This window comes from Phaseolus vulgaris, chromosome 11 (genome assembly GCF_000499845.2).
Source record: "Phaseolus vulgaris cultivar G19833 chromosome 11, P. vulgaris v2.0, whole genome shotgun sequence".
NCBI classification, from domain to species: domain Eukaryota; kingdom Viridiplantae; phylum Streptophyta; class Magnoliopsida; order Fabales; family Fabaceae; genus Phaseolus; species Phaseolus vulgaris.
Window position 1 is genome coordinate 8,955,562 of NC_023749.2, and position 24,135 is coordinate 8,979,696.

At 33.5% G+C, this 24,135-nt stretch overlaps 2 protein-coding genes across 3 annotated transcripts; one reads left to right on the top strand and one right to left on the bottom strand.

Annotated features, from left to right (window-relative positions):
* Window positions 1-12,533: 12,533 nt before the first annotated feature.
* LOC137832572 (serine/threonine-protein kinase D6PKL2) lies at window positions 12,534-15,636 on the bottom strand. The gene is made up of 2 exons (XM_068640802.1): window positions 14,939-15,636; window positions 12,534-13,363 (listed from the first exon to the last, which is right to left on the bottom strand). The coding sequence occupies exons 1-2, from the start codon at window positions 15,478-15,480 to the stop codon at window positions 12,568-12,570; spliced, it is 1,338 nt and encodes a 445-aa protein (XP_068496903.1). The 5' UTR covers window positions 15,481-15,636; the 3' UTR covers window positions 12,534-12,567.
* Window positions 15,637-20,557: 4,921 nt separating this feature from the next.
* On the top strand, window positions 20,558-22,842 carry LOC137832583 (uncharacterized). Of its 2 annotated transcripts, XM_068640821.1 has the most exons (5): window positions 20,561-20,948; window positions 21,801-21,936; window positions 22,011-22,078; window positions 22,157-22,243; window positions 22,526-22,842. In XM_068640821.1, exons 1-5 carry the CDS (start codon window positions 20,601-20,603, stop codon window positions 22,604-22,606), a joined length of 720 nt encoding a protein of 239 aa, XP_068496922.1. In that variant the 5' UTR covers window positions 20,561-20,600; the 3' UTR covers window positions 22,607-22,842. The 2 variants fall into 2 exon arrangements, with proteins under 2 accessions (XP_068496913.1, XP_068496922.1); XM_068640812.1 differs by having other exon boundaries at window positions 20,558-20,948; window positions 22,011-22,243.
* Window positions 22,843-24,135: the final 1,293 nt, after the last annotated feature.

The following is a 24,135-nucleotide window of genomic DNA, read 5'->3' on the forward strand; positions in this document are numbered from 1 at the left end:
TAATAAAAAAATAAATTACTGTATCATTTAAAAATTTAAATTAAGAATATGCATCTTACTTTTTAAACATTAACAGGAGTAAAGTTAAAAATTATATATGACCTTTTCATACCATTTGATTGCATCCATTGATCAGTTTTTCATATTACAACTATGATAGTTTTAGTGTTTTAGCTTCATATATGTAGCTTAGAATTTGGTTGAGAAAAACATAAAATCATGCTATAGAATGAATGCAATGGTTTGATCTACAAAATAAATAAATAAAAGTGATGGTATTGGTGAATGTATCATTTAAATTTTATATTGCAGGAATTTATTTAATTGTTATATGTAAATTTTTTTAAAACGTGTCTATACAGTAATTTAATTGTGTTGTACAAAATTGCTACTTGCAGTAGTATTTTTGCTGTATGAAAATACTTGTTTGTAAAAATTAATTTTTTATACAAAAAATTTGCTTGTGTGCAGTAATTTAAAAATAATTATTGTAGTATTTTGTAATTTGTTGCATTTTAATTATGTTGTCTTTTAACTCTTGTTGTTTATTAGACTTGTTTCTATTTCCATTCTAATTTAGGTATCTGAGTGTTATTGGAAGTGGGAGAAGGGAGAAGGTCGGCAGTGAGAAGTGAGAAGCGCGAAGCTGAGAAGGGAGAAAGAAAAGTGGTAAGGTCAAATGGACAAAAAGAAGCAGCGACCTCATCGGACGGGGTTTGGATCATTATCGGAGTTATTCGTGAAGATAACCAGTAGCACAGACCAAGCTTTTTAGGGTATAGGCGTTTGAAATTAGGTAAGCGTCTTTAGTGTGCGAACCTTGTTGTTTCTTTATTTGTTGTCTAAGGCTTTGTTTGGATTAAGGAGTGGAAATGAGGGAGTGGATTTGTGATGATTTGAAGGGAAAGTGTAAAGAAAGTTAAGATGTTTTGATTAAGGTAAATAAAGTGAAAAGTATGAGAAAAATTTATAAAAGTTTGTGAATGATATGATGGGTGTGATTGAAATTATATATTTTTTAATTGATAAAAATGTAAGTTTACAAATTTATCCTTATATTTAGAAATGTTGAAAAATTAATTTTATATATTTATTAATAAATTATAATTATTTTTAATTAAAATATTATTTAAATATTTATAATTATAAATATTTGATAAAAAATTGTTTTTATATTAAATAAAATTATTATTTTTATCTTTACTTTTTTTAATTAATATAATTATTATATAATTTTATTTTTTAATTATTAAAAATATAATTATTTTTATTTATATTTATATTTATAATTTATTATATATAATATGATTAATTATTTTTTTATAATGTTTATAAATTTTATATTTAAATAATAATTATATTTTAAATAAAAATAATAAAAATTTAAGTTTAAAATAAAAGGGTAAAAAAGTAAATGAGAATAATATATATATATATATATAAAATATAACTTTCTTCGCATTGTTGCGAAGAAAGTTTTGCGTAGAAACTTTTTTTCGATTAGCGTGCTATTTTGTTTTTACTATATGTTTTTCTTCTCTTTTTATTGACAACTGTGATTGTTCGTTTTTCTGCACTCGGAAACAAACACAAGCTAAGTGTTCATTATCATGACTGAATTTTTTTTATTTTGGTGACCGATAATATTGTTCATTTACACGATATTAATGTTATCATGTTATCACCGTTTGAAATATTAGATTGGATTTGAATAAATTTTTGTTTGTGTGTTTGTTTCTTGCAAGATATGGTTATATGTTTCATAATGTGGTTTGGTAGTGAGTTTAGATAAGTAAAGGCATATTTTGCATTACTTAATAAGACAATAAGAAGATGATAAGTAGGTGAAGTAACCAGAATTTTTGATTGGGGTGTCCAATTTTGATTCTCAATGCATGGGATGGCTAATGTAAAGGAAATACCCATTTTTTGTGTGTTTGTGTGCATAGAATGCTTATAGGTTGATGTATGAAAGAATCGTGGGGTGAATTATGATCTTTGAGTCTAGTCCTTGAATTTGTGAGGAAGTAACCAACATTTTTAAATAGGGTGTCCAGTTTTGATTTTCAATGCATGGGTGGCCAATATGAAGACAATGCCCTTGTTTGTTTGTGTGCATATAATGTATATAGGTTGATGTATAAAAGAATTGTGGGTGAATTCTGGACTTTGTGAGAAAGTAACCAAAATTTTTGACTCGGGTGTCTAGTTTTGATTTTCAATACATGGGATGGGGTGGCCAATATGAAGGCAATGCTAATTTTTTTTGTGTTTGTGTGCATAGAATGCTTTTAGGTTGATGTATGGAAGAATTGTGGGGGTGGATTCTGATTTTTGTTATGAATATATTACAAGATAACTAAGTAGTATATTGAAAAGAAATCCTTATTTGCAAAGTTTACACCTCTAGTCTCATATGCTTAATTTTAGTTTCTCTCTCTAAATTTCACAAGATATCACAACTTATTACGGATATAAGAATACGGTTAACCTTCTAGTACATAAAGCATAAGACAATAAATATGAAACAAATGAATACACCCAAACAAAGTAAAATTCATCAAACTACTTTGTAATTACAGACATTTAAGAGTACTTGTTTGTTCTTTTTCTCATCAAGAGGAACCCATTTCAAAACATAACTAGCCCATTAGTGTCTATTTTGTTATATACAAAAGAAGGAACTTGATTTACACTCCTTGTTAAAAATAAAATGTTCTTTCTGAAGTAAAGTGGGTTAGGAACAATTTACCTTTCATATATGAGAACCAAGACTTTGGTGCACGCCACAACATTTTAAGCACACAAAAACTCTGATATGAAGATGCAATTAGAAAAAAGCAATTCACAATTAGGAGGTAATATGCATTTCACATTTTTCTGTTATAGCAAAATTCACGCACTTAATTTTCTTATAACTTAATCACAAGGATCTTAATAAATCCTTCCAAAAAATGGTCAAAACTCAGGCTCCATTTTTTAGTATAATAATCACTGATCATGACCATAAACTACTAAAAGAAAAAAAAAAGTGCATAGGTGAATACACTTACGCCCATTTAGGATCTAGAGCATTACAATTAGCACAAAAACGATTATCTTTTTGAAGCAATAAATCCTCCATCCTTCTTTACCTGTAAGAGACTTGTCAATAATTCAGCTTCTCCGGAAAATAAAGAGAAAATAACGTTACTTTCTAAGATTATATTATAAATATTATTATATGCTTAATGGTCAACCAAAGATGTAAAGTTTTAGGAACTATGGGTATACTATGAGCAAAATGGTTACCATTCAAAGATTTATTATTACCAATAGTGAGCATTGGCAAGGAAGAATGAACCAAAAAGAAAGTTGAAAAACTTGCATCAACTCTAACAACTTCTGTTACAGCAGTAACACTTCCAGTTATGCAAAGACCAAGACAACCATAATCCTGAGAATCAAACAAAGCTAGCTAAGAACACCTTTTGCAGTGCTTTTCATTTAACTAAGAGAGTCTAAGAAAAAATGAGAAAAATATAGTAGATATAGAACCTTAATTGTCCCACCAGCAATATGCAAGTATGCAAACTTTGGAATAACATCATAACAATTAAAATAAAAGAATAACAACATTGTAGAATATATTTATACTATATATTTACTCATATATATATGGTCGGATCACCATTATAGACATTTTTTAAGAAAAAAAATTGAATACAGTTTTGAAGTATCTTTTGTTATTTTTCATTAAACTAATTTTTTTTCTCAAGTAATCTTTGTTCATCTAATCCAAACTTTTACAGTACATATTATAAAAAAAAAATGAATACTGATTAGAAAATGATATTAACTACATGCTTGGATAATCTATACACCCCTTCCCAAAGTTCATTTATTGAGAGACAAATAGCAATACCATTCAAAAGGGTTATTCAAACATGCGCTAGAAACATCTAAAGAATGACATTAATTTGAGTTTTGTTAATTTTTCTCTTCCTTTTTCTGAAGGACAATAAGCAAAGGTGGAGAAACGTGCGTTGGTCTTTAGGGGAGCAAAATTTATAAACCAAGACAAGGAAAAGTCATTATGAATAGTACAAGATGTTGAATAAACTTTAATGTAATTTGTGGGTTTTAAAGTTAGAAGTTACTAGAAAAGAGTAGAATGGGAGTTTGGATATGTAAAAGGTCAAAAGTTGTGAGTGGGATTTTAATTGTGTTGTTAGTGGGGTTTTAAGGCCATAATGAAGACTTTTCTAGAAGAGCTTCCTAAAGCCTATAAATAGGATGCTCTCTCAATTGTAAGATACACCACAGAAAGAAATACAATAGAGAGAATTGCAAAGATGAGTGTTTCTTTTAGAGAGAATTTAAGTGTGAGTGAGTGTCTATTTTTTTACAATTTGGTATCAAGAGCCAATGGCGAATGTGACGGGTCAAATACCGCTACCACGGTTAACGAAGGCGACCAGATATGACAACTGGAGCATTCAAATGAAAGCTCTTCTCGGTTCTCAGGATTCATGGGAGGTGGTCGAAGAAGGTTTTGAAGAACCGACCAATACCACGGGTTATACGGCAGCTCAAACCAAGGCATTGAAAGAGATGCGATCGAAAGATAAGGCAGCTTTGTACATGTTGTATAGAGCTGTTGATGAGGCAATTTTTGAGAAGATTGCTGGTGCGTCCACTTCAAAGGAAGCATGGGACATATTGGAGAAGGTGTTCAAAGGAGCTGACCGAGTTAAGCAAGTGCGTCTACAAACTCTGCGTGGCGAGTTGGAGAACATGAAGATGATGGAGTCAGAAAGTGTATCTGACTACATCACACGTGTACAGGCTGTGGTGAATCAACTCAACCGAAACGGTGAAACTCTAACCGATGCACGAGTTGTGGAGAAGATTTTGAGAACATTAACAGACAATTTTGAGAGTATTGTGTGCGCGATAGAAGAGTCAAAGGACCTTGCGACGCTCACAGTTGACGAGCTCACCGGTTCTCTCGAGGCACACGAGCAACGAAAGAAGAAGAAGAAGGAGGAAACACTCGAGCAAGCACTTCAAACCAAGGCGTCGATCAAAGACGAAAAGGTACTCTATCATCAAAATTCTCAATATAGAGGGCGTGGTCGTGGAAGTCGTGGAAACGGTCATGGTGGAAAAGGCAGCAACCATGAAGGGTACTATAAGGAGAAGGAACAGTCGAGCCAACCAAATTGGCGTGGAAGAGGACGTGGTAGAGGAAGAGGCGGCCGATCGAATTATTCCAACATCGAGTGCTACAAATGTCACAAATATGGTCACTATGCGAAGGATTGTAACTCTGACAAATGTTACAATTGTGGTAAAGTGGGGCATTTTGCAAAAGATTGTCGTGCTGATATAAAGATAGAAGAAACAACCAACCTAGCCTTGGAAGTCGAAACGAATGAAGGTGTTCTCTTGATGGCTCAAGATGAAGTCAACATTAACAATGACACTCTGTGGTACCTCGACTCTGGAGCAAGCAACCATATGTGCGGTCACGAGTACCTATTCAAAGATATGCAAAAGATTGAAGATGGTCATGTTTCATTTGGAGATGCATCAAAGGTGGAGGTCAAAGGGCGAGGTACGGTTTGCTACTTACAAAAGGATGGCTTAATTGGGTCACTCCAAGATGTTTATTACGTACCAGACCTCAAGACCAACATTTTGAGTATGGGGCAACTCACGGAGAAAGGTTACTCGATATTTTTGAAAGATCGATTCCTACACTTGAAGAACAAGCAAGGGTGTCTGGTTGCCCGAATTGAGATGGCAAGAAATCGGATGTACAAGCTGAATTTGAGAAGCATACGAGTAAAATGTTTGCAAGTCAACATAGAAGATAAGGCATCGTTGTGGCATCTCCGTTTTGGTCACCTACATCATGGTGGACTAAAAGAGTTAGCGAAGAAGAATATGGTGCACGGGCTACCCAACATGGACTACGAGGGAAAATTTTGTGAAGAATGTGTGCTCAGCAAGCATGTGAGAACCTCGTTTCCAAAAAAGGCTCAATATTGGGCTAAGCAACCTCTCGAATTGATGCATACCGACATATGTGGACCAATTACTCCAGAGTCCTTCAGCGGTAAAAGGTATTTCATTACCTTCATTGATGATTTCTCACGGAAAACTTGGGTTTACTTTCTGAAAGAAAAATCCGAGGCATTTGAGGTGTTCAAAAAGTTCAAGGTGATGGTGGAGAGGACAACTGATAAACAGATCAAAGCTGTACGATCTGATAGAGGTGGCGAGTATACTTCAACGACTTTCATGGAGTATTGCGAGGAGCAAGGCATAAGGCGATTTCTAACTGCACCATACACTCCTCAACAAAATGGTGTGGCCAAGAGGAAGAATCGGACCATTCTCGACATGGTTCGATCAATGCTTAAGAGCAAAAAGATGCCAAAGGAATTTTGGGCGGAAGCTGTGCAATGTGCCATCTATGTGCAAAATCGATGTCCACATGTGAAGTTAGATGATCAAACACCACAAGAGGCATGGAGCAGACAAAAGCCAACAGTTTCTCATCTCAAAGTGTTTGGTAGTGTGGCTTATGCACACGTACCAGATCAACGAAGAACGAAGCTCGAAGACAAAAGCAAAAGGTATGTTTTTATTGGGTATGATGAGAAGACAAAAGGGTACAAGCTACTTGATCCAATAAGCAAGAAGGTGACGGTGAGTCGTGATGTGCAAATAAATGAAGCAAGCGAGTGGGATTGGAACAATTCTTCAGAGGTTATGATTGAAGTTGGAGAATCGTCACCGACAAGTATAAATTCTGAAACAACCGATGATGAAGATGAACCACGACAACCTAAAATTCGAAGTTTGCATGATTTGTATGATTCGACAAATGAGGTACACCTAGTATGTCTTTTGGCAGATGCTGAAAATATCAGCTTTGAAGAGGCGGTGCGAGACAAGAAGTGGCAAACTGCCATGGATGAGGAGATTAAAGCGATTGACCGCAACAACACATGGGAGCTAACAGAATTGCCAGAGGGAAGTCAGCCCATTGGTGTGAAGTGGATATTCAAGAAAAAGATGAATGCTCAAGGCGAGATAGAGAGGTACAAGGCGCGACTCGTTGCGAAGGGATACAAACAAAAGGAGGGAATTGACTACGATGAGGTGTTTGCTCCCGTTGTAAGAATGGAGACAATTCGATTGCTCATTTCCCAAGCGGCTCAATTTAAATGGCCGATATTTCAAATGGATGTCAAGTCGGCATTCTTGAATGGTGTGCTTGAAGAAGAAGTTTACATCGAACAACCACCTGGGTACATGAAAATCGGAGAGGAGAAGAAGGTGCTAAAATTGAAGAAGGCACTTTACGGGTTGAAGCAAGCACCGCGGGCATGGAATACTCGTATCGATACATACTTCAAGGAGAACAGGTTCAAGCAATGTCCTTACGAGCATGCTCTTTACGCAAAGAACAATGGAGGTAACATGATATTTGTTGCTCTTTATGTTGATGATCTCATTTTTATGGGTAACAATAATGATATGATAGAAGAGTTTAAGGGCACAATGAGACGGGAATTTGAGATGACAGATTTGGGATTGATGAAGTTTTTCCTTGGCTTGGAAGTTAGACAAAAAGAGACAGGTATTTTTGTATCACAGGAGAAATATGCAAAGGAGATTTTGAAGAAGTACAAGATGGAAAATTGCAACCCAGTATCAATACCAATGGAACCAGGTGCAAAACTCTCAAAGTTCGATGGAGGAGAACGTGTCGATGCAAGTAGATACCGGAGTTTGGTAGGAAGCCTTCGTTATCTCACATGCACAAGGCCGGATCTTTCATTAAGTGTCGGCATCATAAGTCGATTCATGGAGGAACCGGTTTACTCACATTGGAAGGCGTTGAAGCGAGTCCTACGGTACATCCAAGGTACTGTATCACTCGGATTGTTCTACTCAAAAGCAGAAGATTACAAGTTGGTGGGTTACTCTGACAGCGATTGGTGCGGAGACATAGATGATCGAAAAAGTACATCGGGATATGTATTCTTTATGGGCAACACAGCATTTTCTTGGCTTTCAAAGAAGCAACCGATCGTGACGCTATCGACGTGTGAAGCTGAATATGTGGCAGCATCTTGGTGTGTATGTCATGCGATATGGCTAAGAAACTTGTTGAGTAAGATGGAGCTAAAGCAACTAGATGCAACTGTGATTCAAGTTGACAACAAATCAGCAATTGAGTTGGCAAAGAACCCAGTGAACCATGAAAGAAGCAAACATATTGACGTTCGTTTTCACTTTATTCGTGATCATGTGAAGAAAGGAAGTGTGGAATTGGTGCATGTGGCAAGTCAAGATCAAGTTGCTGATATCTTCACAAAACCGCTACCGAAAGTCTTTTTCGACAAATTCAAGAAGATGATTGGCATGATGGATGGTAGAAACATTTAAGTTTATGGGGGAGTTTTGTTGAATAAACTTTAATGTAATTTGTGGGTTTTAAAGTTAGAAGTTACTAGAAAAGAGTAGAATGGGAGTTTGGATATGTAAAAGGTCAAAAGTTGTGAGTGGGATTTTAATTGTGTTGTTAGTGGGGTTTTAAGGCCATAATGAAGACTTTTCTAGAAGAGCTTCCTAAAGCCTATAAATAGGATGCTCTCTCAATTGTAAGATACACCACAGAAAGAAATACAATAGAGAGAATTGCAAAGATGAGTGTTTCTTTTAGAGAGAATTTAAGTGTGAGTGAGTGTCTATTTTTTTACACAAGATACTAATGAGTGTTTTGTTTTATTCTGGATCAAGAACCTCTAGCAATGCAGAAGCTGCATTTCCACGAAGATCAAACCTCATCTTGTCAATTTCATCAAGCAACATGACAAGATTTCAAACTGCTACTCTCTATAAGTCAAATACAAAAACAACTATCAATCTAAATCAGATCCAAAAGAAAACCAGAGCAACAAACATGTATCATGAGTTTTTATTCAAGAACTTTTCAATGTTGAATTGTATTCCTGCGCAAATAAAATAAAGAATGAAGGAACTAGAAGGCTTAACTCTTATCTGAACCTTTGCTAGAGTGATTTTTGCCCATTCACACTATACAGTTAACATTTCCCAGCCAAGTTTAAGCATTGTTGCATGATTGATATCAGAAATTGATCTCAATCCAAGGCTCCCCATGTTTCAACTTTCTTGAGAACTCCTTTAGGCCTTAGCTAGAGTTGAAAACTGTAGAATAACATGTTGGATAACAGAGGAAACCAAAAGCACCCTACCCATATAAGTCAACAATGACCCTTTTCAGGTTTCAAACTTCTTATCCTATTGACAATGGGCAATGTATGTTGTTTCCTTGGTTTTCCAGTGAAGACTAGAACTCCCAAATAGTTAGCTGACAGGGTTCCAAACTGAGAGAACTTTAATTTTGAATCTCTAGTCCAAAGTATCTAAAGCTTTGGTGATGCTATGTTTAATAGCAATGTTTCCAGCAATACAATTCATATTAAGAAAATTAAATTCAGATTCCACTCCAAAGCAATCCAAGATTTTCCAACCATGAACAAAACCTCTCTGATTTAAACGAACCAAAGACATTGAAATAGAACTTGGCGAATGAATTTGAGAGATAATTTGAGAGAAAGGATATTGGTCCTTTGAAGTATTTTCTTGGATTTGAGGTTTCAAGATCAAAATTAGATATTTTTCTCTCCGAACGAAAATATGCATTGAATTTATTGAAAGAAACTAAAAACATGCTAACCAATAAATTCTCTAATTAAGGATTGTATTGAAGAATATCAAACTCCAATTAACAAAGGAAGATATCAAAGACTTGAGATTGATTTATCTTTCACACATCAACTCTGATTTAGCTTGTGTTCTTAGTGTCGTTAATCAGTTCGTGCACAATATAGGTGAACATAAATTTTGTTATACAATTACATAAAAGTTTCTCCTCGAAAAGGAGATTTGTTCAAGAAGAACTTCAATATCAACCTCTGAATATTTCATATTTGTAAGATGTAAGCTTATCACATGGAAAAGTAAGATGCAAAAAGTTCTAGTTAGATCTAGTTCAAAAGCTAAACTTGGAGGAATAGTTCTTGGACTCTCTTAAGGTTTGTGTCTCATATTACTTTTTGAGGATTTACAGTATGCACTTACTCATAGGGGTGACAATACGGGTTAGCCCTCCCCGCATAAGAGGTAGCCTGCGGACCAGCCCACATAAGGAAAATATTTTTTTAAAATTAAAATTTCATTAATTATAAAATATTATTTATATTACTAAAAAATTAAATTTTTATCCTTGTTTCAATTCATTCAATTAAGATAAAAATATATATAAATACATTCAAGTATGGTGTTGTTAGAAGGCTTCATTAAAAAGTAATTAAAATTTTGTTTTGCATATATTTTCCTTCTATATGTATGTAAGTATGAGAGTATCTTATCAAAGTTTTGCTACAAAATATTTTAATGAAATCTTTTTTTTATATTATTAAAAAATTTTAAATATAAAATTTTACTTAAAATTAAACTCACTCTTATTCTTAATATTAACTTCTTTACATGATTAAAATAAGATATTTATTTTTTAAAAATAAAATAAAATAAATTTCACAACAAGAATAATGTATGAGTGGGGTATGAGTTTTTAGTGTAAAAAAATAAAATATTTTTTTTATTCATGCATGTCAACGAGCTAATTCGCCTTATCCCGCACTTTTTAGTAGTGGACTGCGGGCCGATCCGCATGACCCGTCCTGCATTGTCATCTCTACTTACCCGTCTCATTTAACTATATTGTGATAATAAGAGTGCAAGTAACATTGTTCACAACCCTCCTTGTAAAGCATGTGGAGGTTGATAGTTTTTTCATCAAGAAAAAACTTATAAAAAATATTATAAAAGTATCAAATATTCGATAAGATTAACTGATAAATATTTTTATCGAAATTTTGACAATTTTGAAAAGTTTTTGAAGATTATTAGACAAGTTAAGAATTAAGAATGTATTACATCCAAAGATAAGAATTAAGAATGTATTACATCCATTTAAGAACTTGAAGAAGGAAATTGCTGAGATAAAGATATTAGATTTACTAGATTATAGGTTTGTATAAAATATTGTATAATCAAATCTTCCTTTTAAGTGTATCAAGTACTATTAGAGCATTGCATATCTATCTATCTCACTCTATATATATAAAATGAAAATCAAAGGGTGAATTCTATTTTTCAATTGATACACACTACTTGCGATTCATCATTTATAGCTTCATTATATTTGCTGGTATTCCATGTGGTACTAAGTACATTTGAATGACTGCAATATATTAACTACATGATGTCTAGAACAAAGTGCGGACAAGTGAAATGGAAGCAAAATTAAATGCATTTCAATGAACATTAAAATACATTGAATTTCTCTGGTTGTATAGTTAAAAGTAATGTTCGCAACAAATTATGACAAACCTGTGATAAAGTGGGCAAAATAGTTTAGTTTGATTTTAAATTCTGTGGCAGTTAGAATTTACTACTGCATAAATAGCTGGAAATGTTATTATTCAGGGACCATTCTCATATCAAAACCATAAATGTTCTTGGTTGACACCATTTTCATATGTAATGCTCCACGAACATGCACTAATAATTTTCCATTGTGTTTGGTAAGAACAAAATGAAAAAAAAAATTATCTTGTTTGATTAAATTTTTTGGACAGAAAAGAGGGATTGTGGCAAACCAAAATCAAGAAGTGGGACCAATCACAAACCACCACCTTCAGACCAAAATCCCACCCAATCAAGCCGCCACACACTGTGGCCCCAAGCCACAAACCACCGTGATTCACCATAACCAAAAGAGCTTTTAAATTAATTTTTTTAATTAATTGATTAGTTAATTATATTGGATAACCATCTTTACATGATGATCTAATAGTTACTTAAATCTGTAACAGTAGTGTCCGTTGTTGACTGATGTCATGCAATTACCTTTTGTTAGGAAATAGTTTCTGTTTATCTTTTCTGAATGATAAAATAAAAACCTGCAATAGCAAAACAAATGCTACATAATTATAACTATATGACAACTTTTACAGTCTCTTTATTGCTAAAAAAAATCACTTCGAACTTGTCTCCTTAAAATAAGTTTGTCAATTTTTTTAAAAACCACATGTACTTGATTTATGGAAAATAACACTTACCACATCAGTCATTTTTTCTTTATTGGAACATACTTTTAAAGAAAAAAAAAATTATAATCACAAAATACAATTACTATCTCTTATTAATATAGTTATATACAAGTAGAATCGGTGAAAGTTGAGTTTTAAATATTTAAGCTTGCACACAAAAATTCAAATACCAAAAAAAAAAGACATGATAAGTAGATTAGCAGTGTCCATAGGTTCCATTATTTGTAGGATTTTGTATACTTGTGAATATACATATTTATATTATTATTATTATTAATTATTACATAAAAGGCGATTTTATGGTAGTAGTGGTAAAAAAGAAATGGAAAATGGAAAATGGAGGTGTTGGGTGAGAGGGTGTCCATTAATAAGAATCAACGAAAATGTCAGGGGAAGTGTGATGATCATCATCATATACAGCTTTGGCGTTAGGTGGGGGAAGAAAGGGTGGAGTTGTACACCTAAGCAACGCCCAATTAACGCCGTCAAAAAAAGAGTGTTGCTTGATCGCAGAAGCCCCCATCAGCGACCCTAGCCTCTTTGCGGGGTCCTTAACCAGCAACTGCGATATAAGCTCCTTCATGGCCCCTGAACAACCCGGTTCCTTCGGGAACTCAAGGGCTCGAGCCACAATGTTCGCCAGGGTTAGCTCGTGGTCCATGCCCTTGAAGGGTGTCACGCCGTAAAACAGTTCGAACATAAATATCCCCAAAGTCCACCAGTCCACGGCACTACCGTGGCCCTCCCCGGACACGATCTCCGGCGCCAAGTACTCGTGGGTCCCCACGAATGACATCGACCGAACGTTCATGGGCTCCGCCACGAACGCAGGCCCGCTACGCAGCTTCTGCTTCTTCTTCCGCTTGCGTCTCGGCTGGAAACACGACGCCGTCGGGACTATGCAGCTCGGGATTATGCACGACGACGACGCCACCCGTGCGCCCTCCACGTGGCAGTTGTTGCGCGTGGGAAGGGGGTTTTGGTCGGAGATTATCTGTGCCGTTGATGTGGAATCGTCGCATTTTAGTGACAGGTCGAAGTCGGTGAGCATGATGTGGCCGTCAGATCTTATCAACACGTTTTCGGGTTTGAGGTCGCGGTAGATAATCCCCAGCATATGGAGATATTCAAGTGCCAACAAAACTTCGGATGCGTAGAACCTGTGATTAGCATCATAATTATTGAATAATGTTTGTTAGAATGAGTAATCAAAGGTTTTGTTTGTTTGCAAGACAGAAAAATGTGGTTTGTTTTTGAAGTTGGCATGTGTTGTGCGACATATTTGGGACAACATCGATAATCTCCATGCAAATGGAAGAAAATAAAAGAAGTCAACGACAGAGGCATATGCATGTCCAAAGTAATTTTAAAAAAGTCGTGTGTGGTGTTTGAGGTGAGAGTGAGACGTGCAAATAATGACAAGAGAACAAAAGCAGTTAGTAAAGTGACTCTTCATGCAAAGGAAGCAACTACCAAGCATTTTCTTTGTAATTTCACCCAGAATAAAAATCAGGGGTAGTTGAACATGTCTCTGAAGGATTCAGCTTTGTTTCCATTGGTCTGCGCTGTGCTGTTTTTTAACACGTAAAAGCGTGCTCAATCAAAAGCAGCAGAAGGAAGAAAATGAAACAAACATTTTTACATGCATTCCAATCTTTTTCAAGCCTCGCCAAACACACAGACAACCTTATCTCATCATGTGGGAACATATCAGGGAACACTCAAAAACCAAATTCCACTACATTACACAAAGATAAACAAATTAATTAATTAATTATACTCTACAAAAATGTTTAATTAGGAAAATCCCTTATCCCTGCCCAAGGAGATTTATTTTCCGCAATAGGGACCACTGCAATTTTAAGAAATAAAACGCAGAAATCCCGCAAAAATTATGGAATCAATTTTAAAATGTTTTATCCCCTCGAGTGTGTGTGTATATATATATAGAGAGAGAGAAGAAAGAAGATTCGTCAACAGGGGTAGATTCTCCCGTAAGAAAAAAGCTATGAACTTTTTCAGGTTAAAAAACTCCGTAGTCCCCACAAACCTGTAAAATTGACATTAAAAAATAAAAGAGCAAGTAGAATTTATCCAGCACCTCAAAGGGTGATGATGCGCACCTTATGGGTACCACAGTTTATGACAAAAAATTGAAGTAGCAGCGTGCGTTGTCGTTTTGACTTTGAAAGTAAAATTTTGCATAGAATGCATAGGCAATCACACCATCACGTGCCGCCATTTCCAAATCACTTCTCCAAAACGTCCTCATTATCAAATTCTTAACTTCCTAAACCCACTCCAATATCAATGTTCTTCATAAAGATGGTTTAAAATTAAACGAAATAGGTTTGGTTTGGTTGGTTGAGTTGTAAAAGTAAAAGTAAAAGACTTTACTAATTTAATAAATGAAAGAACAGTAAATTAAAATTAAAAATTAAAATGCATACTTATAGTAATAATTCCTTGTGTGTGGTATTGGGAAAGATAAAATTCTATTTCACCTGAAAGCTTTCTACCATCTTTTAAGGGAATGCACGTAAATTACTAGAAACCCATAATGAAACCAACCCTATCATAATATTTTAATACTTATTTAGAATTTATATAAATAATACTCTAATTATTAATTGATATGATTAGTGAATGAATAATTTAACATGAGGATTCTTCCCTCCAGAACAAAAAAAAAAAGAGATTGCAATGATTTCATTGGAAGGAAACGGCGGGCGCACCTGACGGCGGATTCGAGGAAGCGTTTGTTGGGGAAGCGCTGGCGGAGGACGTGCAAGTCACCGCCGGGGCAGAACGGCGTTAGGAAGCAGAGCCATTTTGGCGCGTGGATGGACGCGTAGAGCGTGGGCAAGAACGGGTGATCCAACATTTCCAGAATTTCCCTTTCTGTCCTCGCTCTCCCTTCCTTGTTCCTCCTCGCCAAGTCCTCCTTCTCCATCACCTTCGCTGCGAACACCGCGCCGCCACCTTCTTCCCTGGGCTCCGCCAAATAGACGGCGCTCATGTCGCCGGAGCCCAGGCGGCGCGTGAAGCGGAGGTGCGAGAAGGCCAGGGGCCTTGTACGGTGGATGAAAGAGGCGCAGGGGTCGGAGGAGGGCGCGTGAGGCTTGGCGTTGGGGAGTGGCGGGTGGAGAAAGTGGGAGGAGGTGGAGGGCGTGACGGTGGTGGTTTCTGAGCTGAAACTTGTGCTGCGTTTGGTGGTTGTATTGGTGGAAGCGAAGCTGAGACTGTGAAGGTCGTCGGCTAGATCCTCAGTGTCCATGGTTTGTGTTTGGGAATGAAAATGAAAATGGAAGAAGAAGAAGGAGGAGAAGAAGAAGAAGAAGAAGAAGTTGAAGTGTATTTGAGTGTGTGTGTGTGTGTGTGTGAGAGAGAGAGAGAGAGAGAGAGAGAGAGAGAGAGAGAGATAGAGAGAGAGAGAGAGAGAGAGAGAGAGAGAGAGAGAGATAGAGAGAGAGAGAGAGAGAGGTTGTGATCGGAGAAAGAGGGTAATTGTCGGTTAGATCCTTTCCTTTTTTATTTTCCACAGCCACACGCGGCTTTCTATCTCAAAAGGGTTGGGCCGAGAATCTGGGCTTGGCCCACCTTCAAATATTATTTATTACAAAAATACCTAAATATTTGAAAAAATCAAAATAAATTTCTCAAATATCAAACAAGTTTTTCTAATCTTAATAACTTACTGTTTTAATCCTTAAACACCTGTTAAAAATCATATTTTAAGGATTTCACTTCATAAATAAATATTATAGTAAAACGACTGAGTTTAGTTTTTTTTTCTTTTTACTTCAGAGATTATTATTATGACAGTATATTTACTTACTTTTTAGAAATGTCTCCTGCTTTAAAAGTTTAAATACGTTTTTTTTAAATTATTGATTTAGAAATTTGATATTTACAAATAATATTTTATTTTTTTGTTGGTTCATATTACTGCGTAACATATGTGAATGATTAATGAGTTTAGCAGAAATTTAACCATTAGTGTTTGCGGCTTGATTATGTCGTTTTTCTTAATTTTAGTTATTATAAGAAATTTTATGTATTCTCGAAATCAATTTAAAGAAATAAATGCAGTGATTTATAATTTTAAAAACTTTAATATATTTTATTTTTTTAATTACTTAAATATTTGATTTTATCGAGATGAAGAATATTACTTTTATTTTTTAACTTCAATTCATTCATGAACTTCTTTATTTTCTTTTCAATATCTATTTACCTATCAATTAGTTTTTTTTCTCCCCAAGAACGAGTTAACCAAATTTAAGAAGATCGAAAAGGAAATAGGTAAATAGATCGATGAGTTGGATAACAAAATATCAAAATAATGTCAAATTATTTTATTATTGACAAAAATCAAATCACGAAGTATTTAGATGAAAAAAAACTATACTAGACACTCAATAAAATGATAATAAAAATTTAATTGAAAATATTAAAATGTATTAAATAATTAAAATATAATTAAATATAAAAATAGTATTAAACTTATGCCTTAAGCCTGAAGTTTAAAGGTTATATTATTTTTTTATAAGTTTGTTAATAGCTTATCAGTAAGAAATTAGGTTAAAAAAAACTATATTTTAATAAGTTTTTATTTTTATGTTTCTTAGTTCTACCAAATAAACTTTATCTTATAAGTTAGTTTTATGAGGTTGAGTTAACCTTAAGTCAACTTCTTAACTTGGTATTAAATTCATGTTGAGTCTATCTTAATGATGGTTTGTTGAGCTTATCAGACCACCTGCTATCGGACCACCCATAATATATAGTCTCATACACAAGATGCACGAGTTGATAGTCTCGACGTGAGAAAGTATGTTGTTGAAGATCTAACGTCGACTAGAGATTAAGATCATTTCATAGTATATAAGTGAGTAGAAAAACTTAAAGTCCATTTCTTAATAATTATTTAATTTTATAATCATTTTAATGTCCTCAAACCTGCGTTATAGTTAAATTTTTTTTTTTTTGTAAGTTTAGCCAACCTCACCTTCTAAATTTGTGTCCTCATTTTAATAAATTTTTATTTTTATATTTGATTAGTGCTACCAAAAACTGTAACATAAAATTAATGTTTTAAGTACAAATATGATAAGACTATAGTATTATGAAAATAGAATTTGAAAGCATATGCATAAAGATTAGGTGAGGGAAGTTAAAGAATGAAGTAAATAAGCTCTGCAGTATCCTTCACTCTTCTCACGTGCATGTTCAGGATCAGATGGTTATGAAGACTATCTTCAGCACTTATATATTTATTGTCTTTATAAAGGTTTAAAAATGTTAGTAATTTTAAACATCTTGAGGGAAACATTTAAGTTTTTTATTTTATTTTCTAGAATTTGAAGTTAAGAATGAATTTCTTTTATGTCTAGTTTATATTTTTAAAAAACAATATTATCATAAAAACTATTGATAATGTTTTGTAGTTAGATTTTTCCAATGATTATATGAAAATTGGAGTTAAACATTTTCGTTGCAATAAAAGAACATCCGATTATTTTATTAGTAAATTTAATAAGATAAATAATAAAGTATTTATAGTCAAAATACTGTGTTACTTATATATTTATCCAACATTTATATTTAGTAAAAAAATAGACTTGATTCATGAGTTCCTACTGCTATTGTTGTTGTTTTTTTTTATTCTATTTAATATTGTCTAATTTTTCATTTTCATAATTCTATGATTTGTTTAAAAATAGGTTGTATAGTTATTTTATTTACGTGTTTTTCATATATTTATATAAGTCAAAATGTTAAATACAATATAAGAGAATTAATGATTTGATTTTGATTGACAGATTTGATTTGATAGATATTCATAACCTATACATCAGTCTTTATTATAATTTTTTTTTTCACCAATCTATGCCATAAATTAATGAAAAATAATAATGAAACAGGTGAAAAAAATGGTTGATTAGGTGAAATAAAATAAAGTGAAAAGAAAATGAAAATAAAAAAATACAATTACAAAACATCAAATTAATGATGGTTAAAAAGTCATAAAGACGATTCTAGAATCATCGTTATAAAACTATTTTAACGATGATTCGTCGTTATTCTACCAAATGACAGTATTTTCTTTAAAAGAAATATACTTATAACAACGATTTCTCACTAGAATCGTCGTTATAAGTGCTTTTTAAAGACAGTTCTAATGGAGAATCGTTGTTATAAGTATTTTTTTCTTAAATTTGTATTATTATTTTTTTACTCTAATCTAATTCTGCATAAAATATCAAATTTTCAGAACAATAATACATGTAATATCATAATTTAAATATATAAAAGTGTAAAAAAAGTTCTATAAATATATGGAAAAATTTGATGTAATTCTAAAGTGTTATACATGGTTACCTTAAGGTACATCCAAATGAATTTCTTTGCATTTGCACTTGCCTTTCTCCCCCCACTCAACATGTTATATTCATAATAAGATTTCAAGTTAGAACACACAAATAAGATTATGTAATGTAATATATGAATAATAAATAAATTTTTGAATGTAATGTAATCATAATGGTTTGATAAATCTCTAATTTATACTAGAAAGCATTATGTAAAATTTCAGAATTTTATGATAAGTGTAAGTATGAGAACTAGAACCTTAAAGTACCTAAAAAATACCCAAATAATACTAAAAAATAAAAAATGATAGTACATGATGGGTTTTTGGAATTTTGGTTGGGCCAATTGATAGTTAGACGTCGGGAACTGGCAGCTAGACTCGTTACCTCGTTTCAAACAACTTTCATTTTTTACGCGTCTCCATCTGACTTCTCTATCAAAAATTATGGTCGTTTGAAGTTTTCCACTACTAATTCTTCGCAACTCAAAATCTATCATTATTTTCCAAGTTGTGAGGACTCCTCCATCAAATATACACTGAATCAAGTTACCACACAAAAAATTGGATCAAAATTCATTTTTTACCTATTTTTAATGAATTTTACAATATTGTCTCACCTTGTTTGTCCATCTTGTATCTTAAGACCCATTTTGTGTCTATTACATTACATTCATCAACGCAAATATTATCTAAATCAAAATTACCGAAGGTCAAACACCCCCCAGACTCATAACCAACCAACCAACACGTTGTATTCACAAATTTATTAAAAACAGTAAAGAGTATTAAAACCCTAATTTGGCGGAACCCTAACTTGCGAGAAAAAGTTGTGCGGATGAGATGAGCGGTGGTAAGACGGAACCAAATTTGCAGCAGCGTTCTCCTTCGGTGGTAGCGTGCGGTTGTAGGAGGAAGGGAGGCAGGCGGCCACAACCTTAGGGTTGGTCGTGCGAGCATAAGGGATGAAGGTGAAGTGAAAGTGAGAGTGAGGAAGGCGGAAGGTGGAAGGATGAAGGTGAAGTGAGAGTGAGGAAGGTGGAAGGTGGGATGAAGGCGAAGTGAGAGTGAGAGGAAAAAGATAAAGTGAGGAGAGAGTGAAGGGAGATCACACAGAAAAAAGCGTTCCAGAAGACATATAACGACGATTCAACAAGGAACCGTCGTGAAAAAACACTAAAAACATACATATAACGACGATTGCAAAAAAGAAACTGTCGTTAAAAACACTAAAAAAACATACATATAACGACGGTTCAGGCAAAATCGTTGTTAAAAACATTGAAATTTTGCAAAAAAACTATAAAAATGTCACCGCCTCTTTTATAACGACTGTTATTTACGAACCATCTTTATAAAGCATCGTAAAATTCATATTTTGTACTAGTGTTTAGTGTGAAAGAAAATAAAAAAAAATTGTTTTTATACCATTTCCACAATCTTTTATCCTTTGTTCCTTTCTTCGTTTATAAAGCAACTGTTTCTTTGTTCCTTTCTTCTTCTAGCTTCTTTAAACTTTATATATATATAGTCATATGTAAATACATTTACCTTTATAATAGTTTTCTTACATTCATTCCTTAATGCTTTCGATTATCAATATTAAAAAAGTTTTTTTCATGTTATTATTTAACTATTAATTTTGTCACTCAAAATTATTTTTCATACATTTCACTATCGAAGTTTTCAAATTTTTAATGTATTAAATTTGTAATAGAGTGATAATATGTTAAAAAACACTAAATCGACATTATTTTATGATACACATGTTGAAATTCACTATTCAATAAATAAATTACCCTGAAAATGCATTAAACTAAACTCTTTTGTTCTAAAAAAATTAAACAAGAAAAAATACTTTAGGAAACAAATCTCTCAAAGAGTTAATAAAAAAGTAACATACTAGAAAATACATTAATGAAAAAAAAAGAGATAATTTTCATTGGAGCTTTTTTTCTTGGGCTCTTAAAAAACGTCATAGGAGAAACAAAAAATATTTGAGAACACGGTCCTTTGAAGGAACAATGAACGTAATTAATTTACGATTTTGCCACTCTTCCCAACTCCTCCATTCACCAAATCTCCTCTTCATTGTTCCTTCTTTGCAAACTCCAAACTTCAATCTGAGAAACCCAACAACCCCTTTAGCCATTTCCTGCAAAAATCGTTTCTTTTCTCCAATTCGTGCGTCCATGGCCTCCTCAGCCTCCGTCACGGACAACCAAACAAAGCCATTTTCCGTTCTCTTCGTGTGCCTCGGCAACATCTGCAGAAGCCCCGCTGCCGAAGGAGTATTTACTGACTTAGTCAACAAAAAGAGCCTCAATTCGATGTTCAGAATTGATTCTGCTGGCACTATCAATTACCACGAGGTGGGCTTCTGTTGTCATCCAAAAGATAGTTTTTTAGAAGAGAAATTATGATGAGTTTATTTTTAGTTTAAAAGGAATGAGCAAATTTTTTACAGGTACCATTTAGAATAAAGCTTAACTCAATCCCATCTGGTGATATGAGTGTTGTTTCACACTTATGTATTTTATTTGGACTTATTTCTGGTCAATGTGTGACTTGGTCACACCAACAGTTTAGTGTGTGGATAATGTATTAGATGACCCTGAACTAGTTTTGGCATCTTGGTTTAGCCTCATTCAACCCCACTAATCCAATAATTGTTCCCACAACTCAGTGTGGACTTGAGATTTTCTCAATATGGTCCACCAATCAAAAATAATTCTTAAGACGGAGATTATCATATTTGTCATATGTCAGTTTGTGATTGCACTTCACACAATAAAAAACACACACACACACACATATATATATATATATATATATATATATATATATATATTGAGGACAGTAATCTATATGCACAATTTTGTTAGAAGAATAGAAATTTCATTAATTCTAAGCTAAGTCTGGATTTGATAAAGAATGACAGCAAATCGTGAAGTATTTTTCTATAAAATTCAAGAGGAAATTGAGAATGTTGTGGGGGTGGAAATGAAGAGATACAATATGAAAGATTTTGTAGGTTCATTCATTTAAAATATATCTTCAATCACAAGTTATCATGGATGATAAGTTGGTTGATTTTTCCAATAAAAGTTAAACAGTTATGCCAAGCATTCCAGTGTAAAGATTTTCATAGTACGTGGAAATTAAACTCTACAGATTGTTAATAAAGTTATTATTTTTTTTGGGATGGTGGTGATTTTTTGAAGGGAAATGAAGCGGACTCGAGAATGAGGGCAGCCTCAAAGAGGCGTGGGATTCAGATAACTTCTATTTCAAGGCCAATCAAGCCCTCTGATTTCACTGACTTTGACCTCATTCTTGCTATGGACAAGCAGAACAGAGGTAGATTCTGAGATGGAATGTTTGGTTACGTGCTTTGTGATGTCTTCTGATGGACATTTTCTTGTTTCCTTTAGAGGACATATTGGAGGCCTTTAATAGATGGAAAGGAAAACATTCCTTACCGGATGATGCACATAAAAAGGTTGGTGCAAGGTCTTGCTCTTCTTTGGGGCTTTTGTTTGGTATACTTTTTGGTCTAACCAGGATTGTGATGATGCAGGTTAAGTTGATGTGTTCATATTGTAAGAAGCATGATGAAAGTGAAGTCCCGGATCCCTATTATGGTGGAGCGCAAGGGTTTGAGAAGGTAATGATATTCATGAATCATGTTGGTTATGGTAGCACTTTGTTAGACTTGTATGTTGGAGTGGAGTGTTAATTCCTAGTGCTACGATAGTTTTGAATGATGCTTGCTACTACTTGGTTCAATAAACTATTATATGGATATTGCTTGGTGGATCTGGTCTCAAATTGTTGATGATGCAAGAAATGCATCTATCTTCAAAGATAACAAACACTAGTGAACTACAGGAGAACTCTTTACTTTTGGTTGATGCTTTGCTTATCGTCATTATGTTGGCACTGGCAGGTGTTGGATTTGCTAGAAGATGCTTGCGGATCATTACTGGAAACCATTTTGGCAGAAAATAAACATGTACAGGAATCCTAAAACATGTACAAAAGATTCAATCCTGTGGTGAATTTATAGATCCATTGATGCAGATGTCATAATATCTTGTTTCAGTGGTTCACTGTCCCAAAAACCCAACTATTTCCATGTATTGTTTGAAAGATAACAATTTGAGTCAGAAGTTCCATTCTATCATGCTGAATTTCAGCAGATTATAGCAGAGATATGTACGATGATGACTATTATGTTGACGTACACGTTTTTGAATTTTTTCACGGGTGAGGACTGATTTGGGGCGTGTTTGGTTCTGTGTTTACTGTTGTGCTGCTATGCACATCTTTTCAGAAGCTATATTATATATGTTTGAGGCAAACGCACGGTTTGTTGTCTAGGTCTTTCAAATGATGAATATTATTATTATTAGTTGTTAGATGCAATCACTGAATCAAACCTAAAATTCAGATTCATTTAACTTGGTTGTTTACTGGCATGTGATGTTACACATCTTTTCAGAAGCTATTAATCAAAACTTTTGCATTTTTCACATAGTGAACATGATTTGATATGTTTAAGACGTGTGTCAAAACAAGCATTAGTTGTCTAAGCCTTTCAAATTAGATGCTGCAGCATTGAACCCAAAAGTTCAGATTCATTTAACTTAGTTCGACAAGGTTTACCTACTACCATTGATTGGGAGTAATGGGGTGGTGAATGCATTTAAAAAATTCAATTGAATATCACGCAGTAGGCACAAAGCTTATTACTTCAGTTGGAGAAAATTGAAAAATGCATATTCAAGAAATGTCAGTGCTCTGCTTCGGAGGAGGAAAGATTTTAATGGTGGGTGATACTGATTAGATATGTTGGTTGGTTAAGAGCAGAAGAGTGTTTGTTAATAGAAAGAAAATATTTTCAACACTTTCTCACTTCTTTATTACAAGACTTTAATTAAAATTATAACTTATTCATTTTTTAAGACCATAGTGTCATTTTTGTTATTTATTTTATAAAAATACCCATAATTGTGGATAATTTTTCTAGCTGCAATAAATAGTAAATAAAATACATTAATATTTATGGTTTTTAGAAGTCTAACTTCGTCTTGTGTAAAAAAACATCTCGAAAGTAAAATTAGTACAATAAATGTATTAAATATGAGAAATATACATGGAATTAAAACTTAAATAATATTTAATTTTTTTCATTAATATTCACAATTTTAATATAAATATAATGTTATTAACTAAACTAACCATTAATCTTAGTAGACTAACTAATTGAATCTTGTTGAATAAGATTATTAAATTTTTTTATCAGTCTATCCTTTAATCTCAAGGAACAAGAGTATTTAAATCAATATGTTCATATTGGAGAAGTCAATAAGAGAAAATTAGACTCTCTTTTCGTTTTCTTCCTTCCATGAATTGAATCAAACAATACAACCCCCTTTCTTTAATTTGGCAACTAGGGCAACTCTAGTTCCAGCATTGTTCATGAAATGGCACCTTAGTACAAATAAATAATGTTCAGCTTGTGTCAGAGTTGCTCTCAATTTATTGAAAATTAAA

Coding starts and splice junctions, on each gene's coding strand:
- LOC137832572 (XM_068640802.1), bottom strand. CDS start 15,480: ATGGACACTGAGGATCTAGCCGACGACCTTCACAGTCTCAGCTTCGCT. Junction 13,364..14,938: donor TTCCTCGAATCCGCCGTCAG/GTGCGCCCGCCG, acceptor TGCTAATCACAG/GTTCTACGCATCCGAAGTTT.
- LOC137832583 (XM_068640812.1), top strand. CDS start 20,601: ATGAACGTAATTAATTTACGATTTTGCCACTCTTCCCAACTCCTCCAT. Junction 20,949..21,800: donor GCACTATCAATTACCACGAG/GTGGGCTTCTGT, acceptor GATTTTTTGAAG/GGAAATGAAGCGGACTCGAG. Junction 21,937..22,010: donor TATGGACAAGCAGAACAGAG/GTAGATTCTGAG, acceptor TGTTTCCTTTAG/AGGACATATTGGAGGCCTTT.